Source organism: Phoenix dactylifera, chromosome 12 (genome assembly GCF_051530095.1).
Source record: "Phoenix dactylifera cultivar Ajwa chromosome 12, Ajwa_hap1_PhDact_Kaust_v1.1, whole genome shotgun sequence".
NCBI classification, from domain to species: domain Eukaryota; kingdom Viridiplantae; phylum Streptophyta; class Magnoliopsida; order Arecales; family Arecaceae; genus Phoenix; species Phoenix dactylifera.
The window spans coordinates 8,604,434-8,619,944 of record NC_143201.1 but is presented as its reverse complement, the minus strand read 5'-3'; the positions used below and the strand labels follow the sequence as shown (position 1 = coordinate 8,619,944).

At 46.8% G+C, this 15,511-nt stretch overlaps 1 protein-coding gene and 1 pseudogene across 1 annotated transcript; both read left to right on the top strand.

The window, feature by feature from the left end:
- The first annotated feature begins 4,139 nt into the window (after positions 1-4,139).
- LOC103697292 (dehydration-responsive element-binding protein 1F-like) lies at positions 4,140-5,226 on the top strand. Its single transcript, XM_008779126.6, has one exon. The coding sequence runs from the start codon at positions 4,268-4,270 to the stop codon at positions 4,964-4,966; it is 699 nt and encodes a 232-aa protein (XP_008777348.5). The 5' UTR covers positions 4,140-4,267; the 3' UTR covers positions 4,967-5,226.
- A 3,281-nt stretch (positions 5,227-8,507) lies between these two features.
- Positions 8,508-14,422, top strand: LOC113461310 (dehydration-responsive element-binding protein 1F-like; annotated as a pseudogene).
- Positions 14,423-15,511: the final 1,089 nt, after the last annotated feature.

Sequence of the window (15,511 nt, the reverse complement as noted above, 5' to 3'; positions counted from 1 at the left end):
GTCGGCCTTACCTGGAGTCGGTGGACCATGACTCCAGGGTCAATTCCCGGCACGTCCGCAGGCGACCAGGCGAAGACGTCAGCGTTGTCCCGCAGGAAGCTGACAAGGCAATCCCTCTCGCGGGCGCCGAGGCCGGAGCCGACCTGCACAGTTAGCACGGAAAAATTTTCTTGTAGTGGGATTTGAATAAGGAGCTCACCGGGCTCTACTTGCTTCTTCCAGAGGGTGTCCCTCGCATCGAGGGTTTCTATGGGCAGCGAAGGGCCCATCGGGTGGTCCGGCGCCTCGGCTGGTTGCTTTACTGTGTGGGCCGCCATGTAGCATTGCTTGGCGACCAGCTGGTCTCCCAGACCTCGCCTACTCCTTGGTCGGTGGGGAACCGCATGAGCAAATGGTGAGTTGAAACCACGGCTCGAAGGGCATTTAGCCCTGGGCGCCCAAGGATGGCGTTGTAGACCGAGGGCAGACGGACCACCAGGAGGTCCATCCTCACAATGCTCTCCCGGGGGGCGAGGCCGACTGTGACAAGGAAGCTAGCCTCACCTACAACCGGGACTGCATCTCCGGTAAACCCAACCAACGGGGCATTGACTCTCCGGAGATGCCCTTCTGTCAATCCCATTTTCTGGTAGGCATGATAATACAAAATGTTGGCTGAGCTTCCATTGTCAACTAGGACACGCTTTACATCAAACCTATTTACAATCATAGAGACGACCACAGCATCATCATGGGGGGTTTCGACCCCTTCTAAGTCCTTGTCCGAGAACGAGATGGCTTCACCAGTACGTGGGCGCTTCGGGGGTGCTCCCTGGGTGGCCGTTCCTGCCGAGGCCCGCCCGATCATGTTGATGGTGCCGGCGATGGGCCTGTTGTCGCCCGGATTTTCGGTTGGTGCGACATTCTCCGCCGGCCTCCTTTCCTCAGGTCGGTTCCTCACGAACCGGTTGAGTACTCCCCGTCGGATGAGCGCTTCTATCTCATCCCGGAGTTGGTAGCAGTCCTCCGTGTCGTGCCCACGATCTCGGTGGAAGCGGCAATACTTCCTGGGATTCCGGGGGAATCCCGTGTCTCGCATAGGAGGCGGGGGTCGGAAGAAGTCCCGACCCTCGATTTCCATCAGGATCTCGGCCCGGGGAGCGTTGACGGGTGTGTAGTTCTCGTACTTTTCCGGGTACGTCCGAGGCCGTGGTGGGGACCTCGGCCGAGGAGGGGTCCTTTGCTGAGATCGCCTCTGCTGTTGGGGCGGGCTTCTCAGTCTGGGGAGGTTCTTCTCTCGGCGGGGGGATCGGCTCCTTTGTCGGCCGCGCTCCTCGCGGCGTTTCTTCTGCTTCTTGGAGGCGGGCTCAATTGCCCCCCGCCTGGATGCAACTGCCTCCTCGGCCTTGGCATACTTCCGGGCTCGGGCCAACATTTCAGTGAAGTCGGCCGGGAAGCTCTTCTCGATGGAGAAGAGGAATCGGTAGGAGCGAACCCCAGTCTTCAGAGCCGACATAGCCATCGACTGGTCTAGCTCGCGAACCTCCCATGTGGCGGCGGTGAAGCGGTCCAGGTACTCCTTGAGGGGCTCCCCCTCTTTCTGTTTGATGTCGAGGAGGGAGTCTGACGTCCGTCGCTGGCGCCGGCTGGCAGCGAAGTTGGTGGCGAACTGCCTGCCGAGCTGCTCAAAAGAGGACACCGTATTCGGCTTCAGTCCAGAAAACCAAAGCCGAGCGGTCCCTCGGAGGGTCGCTGGGAAGGCCTTGCAGAGTATGGCCTCCGAGGACCCTTGTAGGGCCATGAGGGCCCGATAGCTCTCCAGGTGGTCGAGGGGGTCGGTCGTCCCGTTGTAGGGTTCCACCTGAGGCATTTTGAACCTCGCGGGAACCGGCCCATCCTCGATCTGGCGGAAGAAGGGGGACTTGGTGGTGAACTCAAAGTCTCCCTCTTGTCTTGCCTTCTTGCTGTGGAGCGCCGCAATCTGACGCTCCAGATGCTCAACTTTCCGGTCGAGCTCCCCCACCCGTGGGATTGTCGCTGTGGTTTGCGCCGGCTCACGGTGATCTGGGGCTGACTCTGCCTCAGAAAGTTGGGGTCTCCGATCAAAACCTTCTCCCGGTAACTCCCTCCGGGGAGAAGCTCGTTCTCCGTTGTTGGCTCTAGAAGAGCCATGCAAGTTTTGGCTTGGGAAAACCGGGCCGTTGGGGAGACACTCCGGCGGGGCCTGAGCCCGTGGGGGGAGCGTAGGTAAGGCTTCCTCGCGCCGCAGACCCTGAACGGCGGTGGCCAGGGCCTGGACTTGCTGTACCAAGGCGTCAAACTGTTCCGGCTGGACCTGAGGAACCGGGTCCGCCGGAGTTGGAGAATTCTGGACAGGGTGTCCAGGACTTTGCGGGGGACGCCGGGAGGCGTTAGAGGCTCCCTTACTTCTCAACTTCATGACTGCTACTCAGGCCCTTCCTCTAGCGCCAACTGTTGCTGGAAATTGGACCCGAGGGCAATCTTCGGTCGAGGAAAGGGAGCGGCGAGTTCTCACGGCGGGGCGGTGGTCCGTCGGCGAGCGGCGTCCTCCGTCTGGGGCGGTCGGAGAGATGGGACGGCGGGTCCACGCGGCGAGGCGACGATCCGTCAGTTGGCGGCGTCCTCCGTCCGGGTGCCTGCACACGAGCCGGTGGCCGGGTTTTCCGGCGCCGGCCCTCCGACGCTCAAGTCAGGGAGGGGGCAAACAGTGTAGAAAGGAGATAAACAGTGTCTGTAGAGTGTACCCATACCCCTCCCGTGGGGCCAAGGCCCCCCTTTTATAGGCGGGGGTCGGTTTACCTGCGATGTAACAGGGCGAGGCCGTAGTACGGCTCGGCGTGTTGTTCAGGTCGGCGCATGGTCAGGCGAATCATTGCTCTGATGTCGGCGGTGAGGGCGTCGTACAGCCCGAACTAGCACGCTATCAGGCGAATTATTGCATTGGTGTCGGAGTTATGGTCGAGATCGGAGACTTATCATAGTTGACTAGACTCTGCTGGGCTGATTTGCCGTGGAGAGCTGAGAGTCCGTAGATGACAGGAGCCATGCGCATTTATTGTGGAGTAAGCCGGAGATCCGCATTTATTGTGGAGTAAGCCGGAGATCCGCATTTATTGTGGAGTAAGCCGGAGATCCGTATTTATTGTGGAGTAAGCCGGAGATCCGCATTTATTGTGGAGTAAGCCGGAGATCCGCATTTATTGTGGAGTAAGCCGAAGATCCGCATTTATTGTGGAGTAAGCCGGAGGGTTACGGCGATCATGCGCAATAAATGCCAGAGGGGCGTCGGGGTATGGTCCTTGGCCAGACCTCTGAGGCGCACGGCCGTAGTAGGTGGCTGACAAGAGTAGACCTCGAACATCGGGGTTTTTCTTAGGTCGGAGGTCTCGAGGTCGGGCGTTCCGAAGTCGGATGCCGACTTCGGCCGTCCGGGGTCGGAAGTTGTACGGCTTCTTAGGGGCATTTATGTCACTTGGGAAAAAATCTTATTCCCTCCAACAATTCCGCTTCCATAAAATTTGTGTTTTCAACTTTTCTTAATAAAAAATAAATTGTAGGGGTTACGAAACGTAACCCACATAACTTAATTTCACGAGGTACCCTTTTCAGCCAAAGTGGTTTTGTTAACCCGTCCGATATGTTCCCAAATATCATGCTATAAACATCAAATATCCGAAGGAAACGACGCCACGTCACGGTATAGACGCATCCGGCGGCCCATCCTATCTTTGTCCAGCCGGCCCCAGAGCGACTGGTCCTTATGTAATTACTCGACTAGTCAATACCAGATTATGACGATACGTTGACACGTGTCGTCTTGTCGGCCGTTTGTCGAGGCTCGGTCTGTCTGATTTTCTCACTACAAAACAAAGAGGAGCAAGGCCAACAAATAAACCGGCCACGTGAGTCATTCGTGCAGTTCTTCCCGTGGATCTCACCACGTAGTCGGAGAAGAACGGACCCACAATTCTGGTCTCGTCTCTTATTTTTGCACATGTTCCTTTCGGAGAACCATTTCTCCCCATTGTCCACGTGCACCGTATCCCTTCGGTTCTTGCGCGTGCGGCTCGCGGGCGATTTCGACGGGCCATCCCTTTGTTTTATAATCCTGCAACCAGTTCATTCGCTTTCGACCTATCGAGCTCTCCTCTTCAAAGGCAACAAAAAAAAAAAAAAAAACACTCGCTCCCCCATTCTTTCCTCTCTCTTTTTCGTTCTTTCTACTGTTCTCACTTAGCCTCCATTTAAAACAACGAGCAATCCTCATATGTGTATATATATGGACTTGGAAGACGACTCCTCCGTCTCCTCCTCCTCCAATGACCTCTCCCCCAGGCATCCAGACGTGCCAATACCTCCCCCCTACTCCCCTACCTCCACTCCTGCGCCTTCACCGTCTTCCACGATGCTCAAGCGCCGGGCTGGCAGGAAGAAGTTCAAGGAGACGCGGCACCCGGTGTATCGTGGGGTGCGGAGGCGCAGCAACGGTGGCAAGTGGGTGTGCGAGGTGCGGGAGCCCCACAGTAAGAGCCGCTTATGGCTCGGCAGCTTCGCTACCCCGGAGATGGCTGCCAGGGCCCACGATGTCGCTGCGATCGCCCTCCATGGCGAATCGGCCAAACTCAACTTCCCCGACTCCACACACGCCCTGCCTCGAGCAAGCACAACGTCACCGGACGACATCCGGTGTGCAGCCGTAGTGGCGGCTGAGAAGTGCCGGCCGGACTCCTCCCCCATGTCTTTGCCACCACCAAAAACCAACGTAACATTATTGACTGAGAAGAAAGAGGAGAAAGCAGCCGACGCGGCGTCAGAGGTTTTTGTTGACGAGGAGGCGCTGTTCAACATGCCCGGATTGGTGGACAGCATGGCGGAGGGATTGCTTTTGACACCGCCAGCAATGCAGAAAGGGTTCGACTGGGATGGCGCCGAGTGCCATGTGGACCTGTCCCTTTGGGGTGACTGAGTTTGTTTCCCCTTCTGCTTTCATTACATAGCTCTCGCTTACAGAGGTTCCATGTAGCAGCATCACAGAACACATCATAATCTGTGTTAAACATATTGGATTATTATGTTACTGTACTAGTCCAAATATGATTGGTATTTTCTTATTAATTTTGATACACTTTCCTTATTAGCCATATTGTTAGGCTATGTATTGATATACATACTGTTGTAACATAGCATATACAATATATAGAGATTTCATCTTCTTCCCTTGTTTAACATTGTATAAGAGCCGCTGGTCTTCTAATCCCCTACTTTCCCCTTTAATCCCTTGTTTTCTTTTTTTCTCTTGATACACTTGCAGAGCCCTTTCGCTCCCTCATGACCATGCTGATCTTTACAATCTATGGCAATGATCATCGAAGCCCATCGCCGCAGAAGGCTTCTACCTAGTCAGTCCCTAACCATTGCTTCTCCAATTCTCTTTTGCCTCCATTCGTGTCTGAGACCTAAGCACCGGCACTCCTTGATCTGCCTCACTGTCTGCTTCGGAGCCACCAATAATGGCGGCAGGATGCCAGAATCTCCTAGTAGAGTCGGCGAGCAGTTGGGGCTCTCTGCTCCGCTCTTCGGGGCTCCGCTCTCAAGGCACACAAGCTGCCGGAACTCCACGGGAAGTGTCATGCCTTCATCTCATTCGATGCTGCTAGCAAGCACCATCATCCTTACCAGTAACGAAGCCAACATAAGTCGATGCTATTTCTAGCATAGGTCACCACCATTTCCGCCTGAACTCCGTTGCCGAATGACCTCACATGCGGCCGCACGCGTTAGGGCTTCAGGCTTGAAACCTAGCAAGGAAGAAAGCTTGTGAGTCCGGATTTGAAGCTGCTAGTAATCCGGTTTCAAATCTACATCCAATCAAACCCACAGACCTATCCTGCTTAGGTTTAGAGTGGTGCAGCTATATGTTTATACCACAACTCAACAATTTAGCCGGTGATCAAGAGTAAGTGCCACGTGGATTAAGTTGATCAAATTAAGAATATTTTATTCTTGTTAATTGACTCAGCCTTCCGATAATAACAAAGCAGGTTGACCCAGTTGTTTTGGTCTCACAGATTCTTGATGATGTTGATGAAGTGTTAGACCCAATTGATACGAAAGAGAGCGCCCAATAGTACTACGTACAGTAGCTAGAGGAATGGTTATCCTATCTGAACAAATTCTGATTCTATAGGAGTGTCCAGATCTATCTCTACATTTTTTTGAAAGTATCTTAACAAATTGGCACTCCACCTCATGAAGGAGATGATGTGGAGGGTGCAAGTCTTTGTGGGCAAATTCTAGAAAATAATATGGGTAAAACAGCAAGGTTGAGCAAGGTTAAGGTACAAATTTAAGACAACTTTGATTTGTGTGACTAGCTGGTCGGCTTACGTGTCCTGATACAATGTACCACTATAACAATATTTATCTATGACTATAGAAAATGAAATATATTATAACATTGCAAAACCCAAGTGGTGTTTGCATTTTAGGACTCCCAAAATGGGCCACTAGCATAGACTCGCATGAGAAATTTGAAGAAAAAAATTTAAATTCAAGAAGAGAGGTTCACGTGGTGTCCATAAATTATTTCTCACATACCAGAACATTATCTCGTTCACGATATAGAAAGATGATCCAACGGAGGGTGAAATAAAAGACAAGGGTAGGAAAAGTCTATCTGCTTCTAGATGAGAGTTTTTTTAACAGCTGGGCTGCTGTACGTAGTAATGTAATGGGGTGACTTAGATGGGCTTTGCCTTGGTTTTATAGTCTTGCAACCAATCGCCTCCCTTTCGACCAGGAGCGGCCCAATACATTTGGAGGCCTAAGGCGAGCTTATTAAGAGAGGCCTTTTTAAAAATAATAATAATAATAATAATAAATTTTTAATAAGTGTAAAATACTTTAAAAATTTATTTAAAAATAAACCGTCTAGCTTTTTGAGATGCAAAATTGCTAATCAAACTTTCAATAATTTTGAGGTGCATATCCTACCTAAGTTGTTCATAAAAACGGTTAGGATTTTTTTTTTCTTTAGGTAGGTTGGATATGTATATGGTGATGATGTTGTCAAAGTAAAGAAGAGATACTGAGAGCCTGCACATTATATTTGAGTCTTGTGTTGTTAATGGATAGCCTAGTCCCAAGAAAGAATCTTGCATGAATAAACCATGATCCCACAGGCCACATGCGACAACACCGTGTGATTCACGTGACTACTGGTTTCCAGACCCCCATGTGAACTGATCTATATGGTATACCTACATTACCATTTACCACATTATGATGCAAGGTAAACTGTTAATTATGTGGAGCCCAACCTCATGATCTTGATTGTGCTTGGGTTGGCATCTACCATCCTGAACCTCAAAATGTTGTGCAACCAAAATGCAGCTTTGAAGTTCTCCAAGCAAACCAAGAAATTAAACCATCATGCTCAAACATCAACCAGCTTTGATTTTAACTTTGTTTTTCTTTCCTTTTCTATCATTCTTCATCTCATATTCTTATATAAATCAAAAATGCAATGAATCCAATGGACTTTCCCATCCTTTGCCTAAAAAACAGAAAGAAATAACATATGCTTTACTGGTTTAGGCATTTCATCAAACATCTTTAAGTTAGAGAGAGACTTACAAGTTACAACTCAAGTGCAGCGGGTTGACGACCTGACGTGAAGAAGATGCGGTTGCACCGTCGCAGTCTCACAGACGTGAGTCAGGGACTTAGGGGACAGCCGGACGAGAGCCGAGAGGGAGGTGAGGAGCCGAGGAGGTCGTGGGATGCCGGGGAGGCAGAGGAGACGACCTCGCCGGCTCACTGGCACGGAGAAGACTTGCAGACTTGCAGGCAGCCGGGAGGGAGGCGAGGAGGTCGCGGCCTCGCGAGATGCCGGAGAGGCAGGGCGGGGAGGCGGAGGACTGAGGAGACGACCTCGCCGGCGAAGAGGATTTTAAACTTTAAAGGCTTGGGCCGATGTTGTAGACTTGCAGCATGTAGAGCAGTAGAAGAGGAGCTCAGCTGCAGAAAAGGATTGAGGAGGAGTGGAGGAGGATGATGAGGATTTTAAAGAAAAGGATGATGGGCGATGGCTGATGGGATTGGGACGGGAGTCACCGGTCACGGGATGGTGTCACGGCGAGACACTTTCAGTAGCTCAGGCGTCTTGTCGAGGTAGTCGTTGGCTCCTGCGGTCCTGCCTCAGGCGTCTTGTAGAGGCTCTACGTACACTGTTGGCTGTAGCTAGGAGTGGGATTGTGGGTGTGGGAGCTGGGAGGCTAGGACTAGGAGTCGTGGTCTGCCGGTCTGGCGGGGGCCTTCCTTCGAGCCGGGGCCTTGGGCGACTGCCTAGGTCGCCTAAGGCTTGGGCCGCCCCTGCTTTCGACCCATCAAGCTCTCCTGTTCCAAAGACCAAAAAAAAAAAAAAAACTCGCCCTCCCCCATTCTTTCCTTCCCCTTTTCGTTATTTCTACTTAAAACAAGAAGCAATCCTCCTATGGACTTGCAAGACTTCTCCATCTGCTACTCCTCCAATGACCTCGCCCAGACCTTCAGGCGTGCCAATACATTCTCCTTCCTCCCTACCTCTTCCCATGCACCTTCACCGTCTGCCACAATGCTCAAGCGTCGGGCTGGCAGGATGAAGTTCAGGGAGACGCGGCATGTACCGTGGGGTGCGGAAGCGCAGCAACGGCGGCAAGTGGGTGTGTGAGGTGGGGGAGCCCTGCAGTAAGAGCCGCTTATGGCTCGGCACTTTCACTACCCCGGAGATGGCTACTAGGGCTATGTTACGCCCCCAACTTGAGATCGCGTGCCAGGATCGCGTCAACGGCGATATACTCATAGAAAACTTTTCCCATAAGTATGTAAAGTATCTCAACATGATATTATATTATAAATATGTAGTTGAACAATTTAACTAATAATACACAAACTTTATTTCATTAACTAACTCAACTTATAATATCTCAAAATTCTAACATTAGTCTAGGATAAAACATCAATCTAAATAAATTTAAATCTAAGATAACTTGTCTCATATTGAAAATTCTGGTAGGCTAGTTTTCTAAATCTATAAAAAAAATAAAAAATCGTATAATGAACTAGACAGCCCAATCACTTTAGCTAAATAAATCAGGCAATCAAATAGATAATAATTTGCAGATAATAAGCATATATGCAATACTAATATACAAATCAAATCCTTCTTAAAATATTAAAATTTTGTTCATGGATTCTAATTATTTTAAATATTCAAGTTATTGATCTTGAGCTATGACCACATCATCTTGTAGTTAGGTCATAACACCGACTAATTTTCTTGCAGTGAGTTGTGTATCATCTTGCAACAAAGTTCTTCAATTCCGCTGGCCTACAAGCGGTATATCACTAATCATCTTGGACACAACCTTTAGGACAATTCATGTGCCAACGTATTAGCCCCTGTTGATGGGGTCCTCAACATAGCCAGATTAAAATTCAAATAGTTCTAGATTTCATATTTTAGTTTTTAAAATTATGCGGTGTCAAAATTAATTAACCATATCTATAATAAGATTATATATTGTCATAATATTTCAAAATAGTATATTCCGTAATAATATACAATATGCATCATGAATAATTTTATGTATCATGAATAATATACCACTCAAAAGTCATAAATATAATAATTTTATAATTGTTGATCGATTTAGAAAAAGGAAAACATTACACCTTGTGAATGCAATCCAACTACAAGATCCAATTAATCCTAAAAATCCTTTTCAGAGCTTAATATCCAAAACTTATATTTTTTTAAAAAATATTATAATTATAAAAAAACTTAAATTCTAACATCCTCACAGGGCTAACCAAGTGGAAGTACCCGACACCCCGATTGGTTCGATCAAAATGAAATTTATTAAATCATGTTCGGACTAGGACACAGATGGTTCAACAAGGATCGTGGCGATCAAATCTAATAGTATTTGGTAGGAGTCAGGATGGGGGGTTGACATGCCGCTCGACGACCCTAGGTTGCTATTCACCAGGGTCAACTCAAAATCACTATGAAGATCCAACTATCATAGAGAAAAGAGAGAGTCCAACAAGAGAGAGAAAAGAGAAAGAGAGAGAAGAAAGAGGAGAGAGAAAAAAGAGAGACTTTTCTTCTCCAAAATAGGGCAAGTGCATCTCTCTTTTTCTTCCATGATTGGATCCAAGGGGCAGCTATGGTGGCTAGTTCCGATGATGGCAGGAGGCAGCAAGGCAGGCTCGGCCAATCTCGACGGCTGATGGCAGCAAACTTGGAAGAACAAGGGGATGAAACAGAGCACCCTATTTTGGATAGTTTTATGATGACTCGCATGCTCAAATCAAGATGGTTCACGGCTAAATTACTAGGAGAGAGAGAAAAGGAGAAGAAGAAGACCAACCTCAGTCTAGCGGCTCCTTTCAGCGATGAATTAAGAAAGAAGATCAGAGGAGGAGCTTGGGATCGGTAGCTCAATCTCTAGTGAACTTGAAGGAGAAGGAAGGGGATCTTTAAATAGCTGATTCTAGCCTTATTCGGCCGGTCTTTGGATCGCAATGAACTTCTAATTTTCATCGTGATCAGGGAGGAAGAAGCCCCCAGGCGAAGTATTCCTCCCAATTGTCCTTACGTGCGTCGCACTGCAGCCCAAGGCCAAATGGCTAGGCCGGTCAAGTGGATCGAGCCCAACCCCTGGGTTTCACTTCTCCCCTTAAAAAAATTTCATCCACAAAACTTTTGTACCTGTAGTTTCGAAGAGTTGAGGTATTTCTAGTTCATCTCATCTTCCAATTCCCATGTAGCTTCTCTTTCTAAATGATGACTCCATTGCACCATGACATAAGGAATATCACGGCATCTCAAAACTTGATCTTTCTAGTCCACTATCCATACTGGATGTTTCTTATATGATCGATCTTCTCTAATGCATAAAGGCTCAAGCTCCGTAACATAACTGGTATCTAGTATGTATTTTTTTAGTATGGAGACATGGAAAACATTGTGTACATAGGCCAAAAGGAAATTTAAGGCAAGTCTATAAGCCACCTTACCAATCTTTCTAAAATTTTGAATGGACCAACAAATCTGGGATTCATTAATCATTGCCTTGAATACCAAATCTTGAAATTCCTTTTGTATGAGATATTTTAAGAAATACATGAACTCCAGTTTGAAATTCTAATTCTCGTCTCCTATCATCTACATAACTTTTTTGTCTACTTTGTGCAGTTCGTAGTCGTTCTTTGATTAGCTGAATTTTCTCAACTTGTATAAGTCTAGGGCCTAAGCAATCTTCGCTCACCAATATCATCCCAACAAATTGGTGAACGACATTTTCTTCCATACAATGCTTCATAAGGTATCATCTGTATGCTACTTTTGTAACTGTTGTTATATGCAAATTCTATCAAAGGTGGATGCTCATCCCAAGAACCCTTTATATCTATGACGCAAGTTCTCAACGTATCCTCCAAAATCTGAATAGTCCTCTTTGATTGATCATCGGTTTGAGGACGGAAGATAATACTAAAACTCAACTTAGTCCTCAAAGCCTTATACAAGGCTTTTTCAAAATTGTGATACAAACCTAGTATCTCTATCTGGCACAATAGTTACTGCGATACAATGTAGTCTCACAATCTCTTTAATGTACAATTTGGCTTACTTTTCTAAACTGAACCTAACTCTAATAGGTGAAAAGTGTGCTGATTTTGTTAATCTATCTACGATCACCCAAACTGCATCATTAGCGCTAGGAGTCTTTGGCAGTCCAGTTATACAAAATCTATGGTAATTTGTTTCTATTTTCATACTGGGATATCAGGAGGCTAAAGCGATTCTGCTGGTCTCTAGTGTTCAGCTTTGACCTACTGACATACTAAACATTGTGCCACAAATTGAGCAATACAATTCCTTTAAATCCCTATACATCTTAGTTCCTCCTAGATGTATTGTATATCTAGACTGATGAGCTTTCTTTAGAATTCTCTAATTTCCAGATCCATAGGTAAAATTCTATTCTAAAATCTCAATCCTAATGTATTCTGAATTCAAATTGATCTCCTGATTCCATTGATTCTCGAATCTTCAATAATTGCTAGTCATTACCCCAGTCACCTTTAATCTTTTCTATAAGTGATGGCCGAACTTGCATATGAACCAATTGAATCCCTAAACCATGTACTCGGATCTCTAATTCAACTCTCCTCACATCTTCCAAAATGTGTTGTTGATTAGTAATTAAGGTAGCCACATTTTCTATTGATTTTCTACTTAAAGCATCTACAACAACATTAGCTTTCGTAGGATGATAATTAATTTCTAATCATAATCCTTTAATAATTATAGCGATCTTCTTTGTCTTATAGCTAGTTCCTTCTAGGTGAATATGTATTTTAAACTCTTGTGATTTATAAATATCTCACACTATACTATAAATATAGTGTCTTCAAATCTTAAAAGCGAAATCACAACAGCTAACTCCAGATTATGAGTAGGATAATTTTGCTTATAAGATTTCAGTTGGCTAGAGGCATAGGCCACCACTTTATGCTACATCAAAATACAACCAAGTCCCTTCCTTGAAGCATCACTGTAAATTATGAATCCTTTATCACCTGTGGGTATAGTAAGAATAGATTCTGTAACTAATTGTCTTTTTAATTTCTAAAAACTTCGTTCACAATCTTCACTCCATTCAAACTTATCTTCTTTTGGAGTTAAATGGGTCAAATGTATAGGTATATAGAAAAATCCTTCCACAAATTGCCATAATAACCTGCCTTTTCCAGGAAGCTACGAACCTCAAAAATATTGGTTGGCCTATTCCATTGTAGCACAACTTCCACTTTTATTAGATCCACAAAAATTCCATATCTAGATATGATATGCCCTAAGAATACTATCTTATCCAATCAAAACACACACTTCTTCAATTTAGCATAGAGTTTCTCATTCCTTAAGATTTGAAGTACGCTTCGCAAATGTTCCACATGTTTTTCTTTCCCTTTTGAATAGACTATGATATTATCAATGAATACCACACAAATCAATCTAGAAAAGATTTAAATATTTTATTTATTAAGTCCATGAAAGCCGCTGGGGCATTTGTCCATCCAAAGGGCATCACTAAGAATTCATAATGCCCATAACGAGTTTTGAATGCGGTCTTAGGTACATCCTATATTTTGATCTTCAACTGATGGTATCCTGAGCAGAGATCAATCTTAGAGAAAACTTTTGCACCTTGTAGCTAGTCAAATAAATCATCTATTCAGGGCAAAGGGTACTTGTTCTTTATAGCGATCTTATTTAATTGTTTATAATCAATGCAGAGTCTCATGCTTCCATCTTTCTTTTTCACAAATAGTACCGGAGCTTCTCAAGATGATACACTAAGTCATATAAAACCCTTGTCCACTAAATCTTGTAACTGATCTTTTAATTCTTTCAACTCGGTTGGGGCTTTAGAAATTAGACATGAACCGGGTATTAGATTAATAATAAATTCAATCTCTCTGTCCGGGTGGCCATCCCCAATGACGGCAAGAAGAGTAGGGCAGGTTTGGCCAACCTGGCGGCTGACAATAGTAAACTCGATAAAACAAGGTGCAGAAATAGGACACCGTGTTTCAGACGGTGTTCCGGTGATTCGCATGCCCAAATCAAGGTAGTTCATGGCTAAAATAGAGAGAGAGAGAGAGAGAGAAATGGAGAAGAAGAAGACCTACATCGGTCTGCTGGCTCCTTCCAGCAAGAAATTGAGGAAAAAGATTGGAGGAGGAGCTTAGGATTGGTGGCTCAATCTCTGGTGAACTCAAAGGAGAAGGAGGGGATCTTTGATCCCGGCTTTATCCGGCCGTTCTCTAGATAGAGAAAAACTTCTGATCTTCATTATGATTAGGGGGGAAGAAGACTCCGGCCGGAGACTTCCTCCCGATTTCCCTCACGTGCATTGCACGTGCAGCCCAAAGCCAAATGGCTGGGCCGGTGGACCGGCCAGTCGCTGTGTTTCACAGCCCACGATGTCGCTGCGATAGCCCTCCATGGCGAATCGGCAAAACTCAACTTCCCCGTCTCCACAAACGTCCTGCCTCGAGCAAGCACAACCTCAGCGAACAACATCGATCCAGTGTGCTGCCGTGGTGGTGGCTGAGATGTACCGGCTGGATTCCTTCCCCATGTCTTTGCCACCACCAAAAAACTAATGTGCCATTGGCTGTGAAGAAAGTGGAGAAAGCAGCCGAGGGCCCGTCAGAGGTTTTTGTTGATGAGGAAGCGCTGTTCAACATGCCCGGATTAGTGTGCAGCATGGCGGAGGGACTGGTTTTGACACCTCCAGCAATGCAAAAAGGGTTCGACTGGGATGGCACCGAGTGCCTTATGGACCTGTCCCTTTGGGGTGACTGAGTTTGTTTCCCTTTCTGCTTTCATTACATAGCTCTGGCATACAGAGGTTCCATGTAGCAGCATCACAGTAGCAATCCTCCTATGGACTCGGAAGACGACTCCTTCATCTCCTACTCCCCCAATGATCTCCCCCAGACCTTCAGGCGTGCCAATACCTTCTCCCTCCTACGCTACCTCTTCGCATGCACCTTCACCGTCTGCCACGGTGCTCAAGCGCCGGGCTGGCAGGATGAAGTTCAGGGAGACGAGGCACCCGGTGTACCGTGGGGTTCGGAAGCGCAGCAACGGCGGCAAGTGGGTGTGCGAGGTGCGGGAGCCCCACGGTAAGAGCCGCTTATGGCTCAGCACCTTCGCTACTCCGGAGATGGCTGCCTGGGCGCACGATGTCACTGCGATCGGCCTCCATGGCGAATCGGCCAAACTCAACTTCCCGACCCCACAAACGCCCTGCCTCGAGCAAGCACAACGTCACCGGACGACATCCGGTGTGCTGCCGTAGTGGCGGTTGTGATGTACCGGGAAGACTCCTCTCTAGTGTCTTTGCCACCACCAAAATCCAGTGTGCCATTTGCTGGAAAGAAAGTTGAAAGCCGTCGGGGGTTGGATTAGACATAGATGGATCGGATCAAATGCAGGTCGGATCAGAAAATCATAAATTTGAACCCAATCTATTTATTAAATAGATTAGAAATTACAACCTCAACCTGTCATGCTTAATAAGCATGTAATCCGATTCGACTCGTTTAATCTGTTTAATAAACAAGTAACTTGTTTGCCCGATCCGACTCGACCTATTTAACCCGTTTGCTTAGCCCGACCCAGCCTCTTTAACCTGTTTGCCTAATTTGATCCGACCTGTTTAATCTGTTTAGCCCAAATCATTCTGATCCGACCTATTTAACCTATTTGTCCGACACGGCTTATTTAACTCAAAAGCATATACTGTCAGATCAAGTTTTAGCTACACTGTGGGACTAGACAGCGACACACTGAGCTGATTAAAACAAGTTTCAGCTTAGTTTAGCGAACAACATGAAATAGATCAAGTTGCACCCCAGCCACTGGTTCAAGGTAGAAGCTCTATTCTTG

Excerpts from the sequence above, each read along its gene's own strand:
- LOC103697292 (XM_008779126.6), top strand. The coding sequence starts at position 4,268 with ATGTGTATATATATGGACTTGGAAGACGACTCCTCCGTCTCCTCCTCC.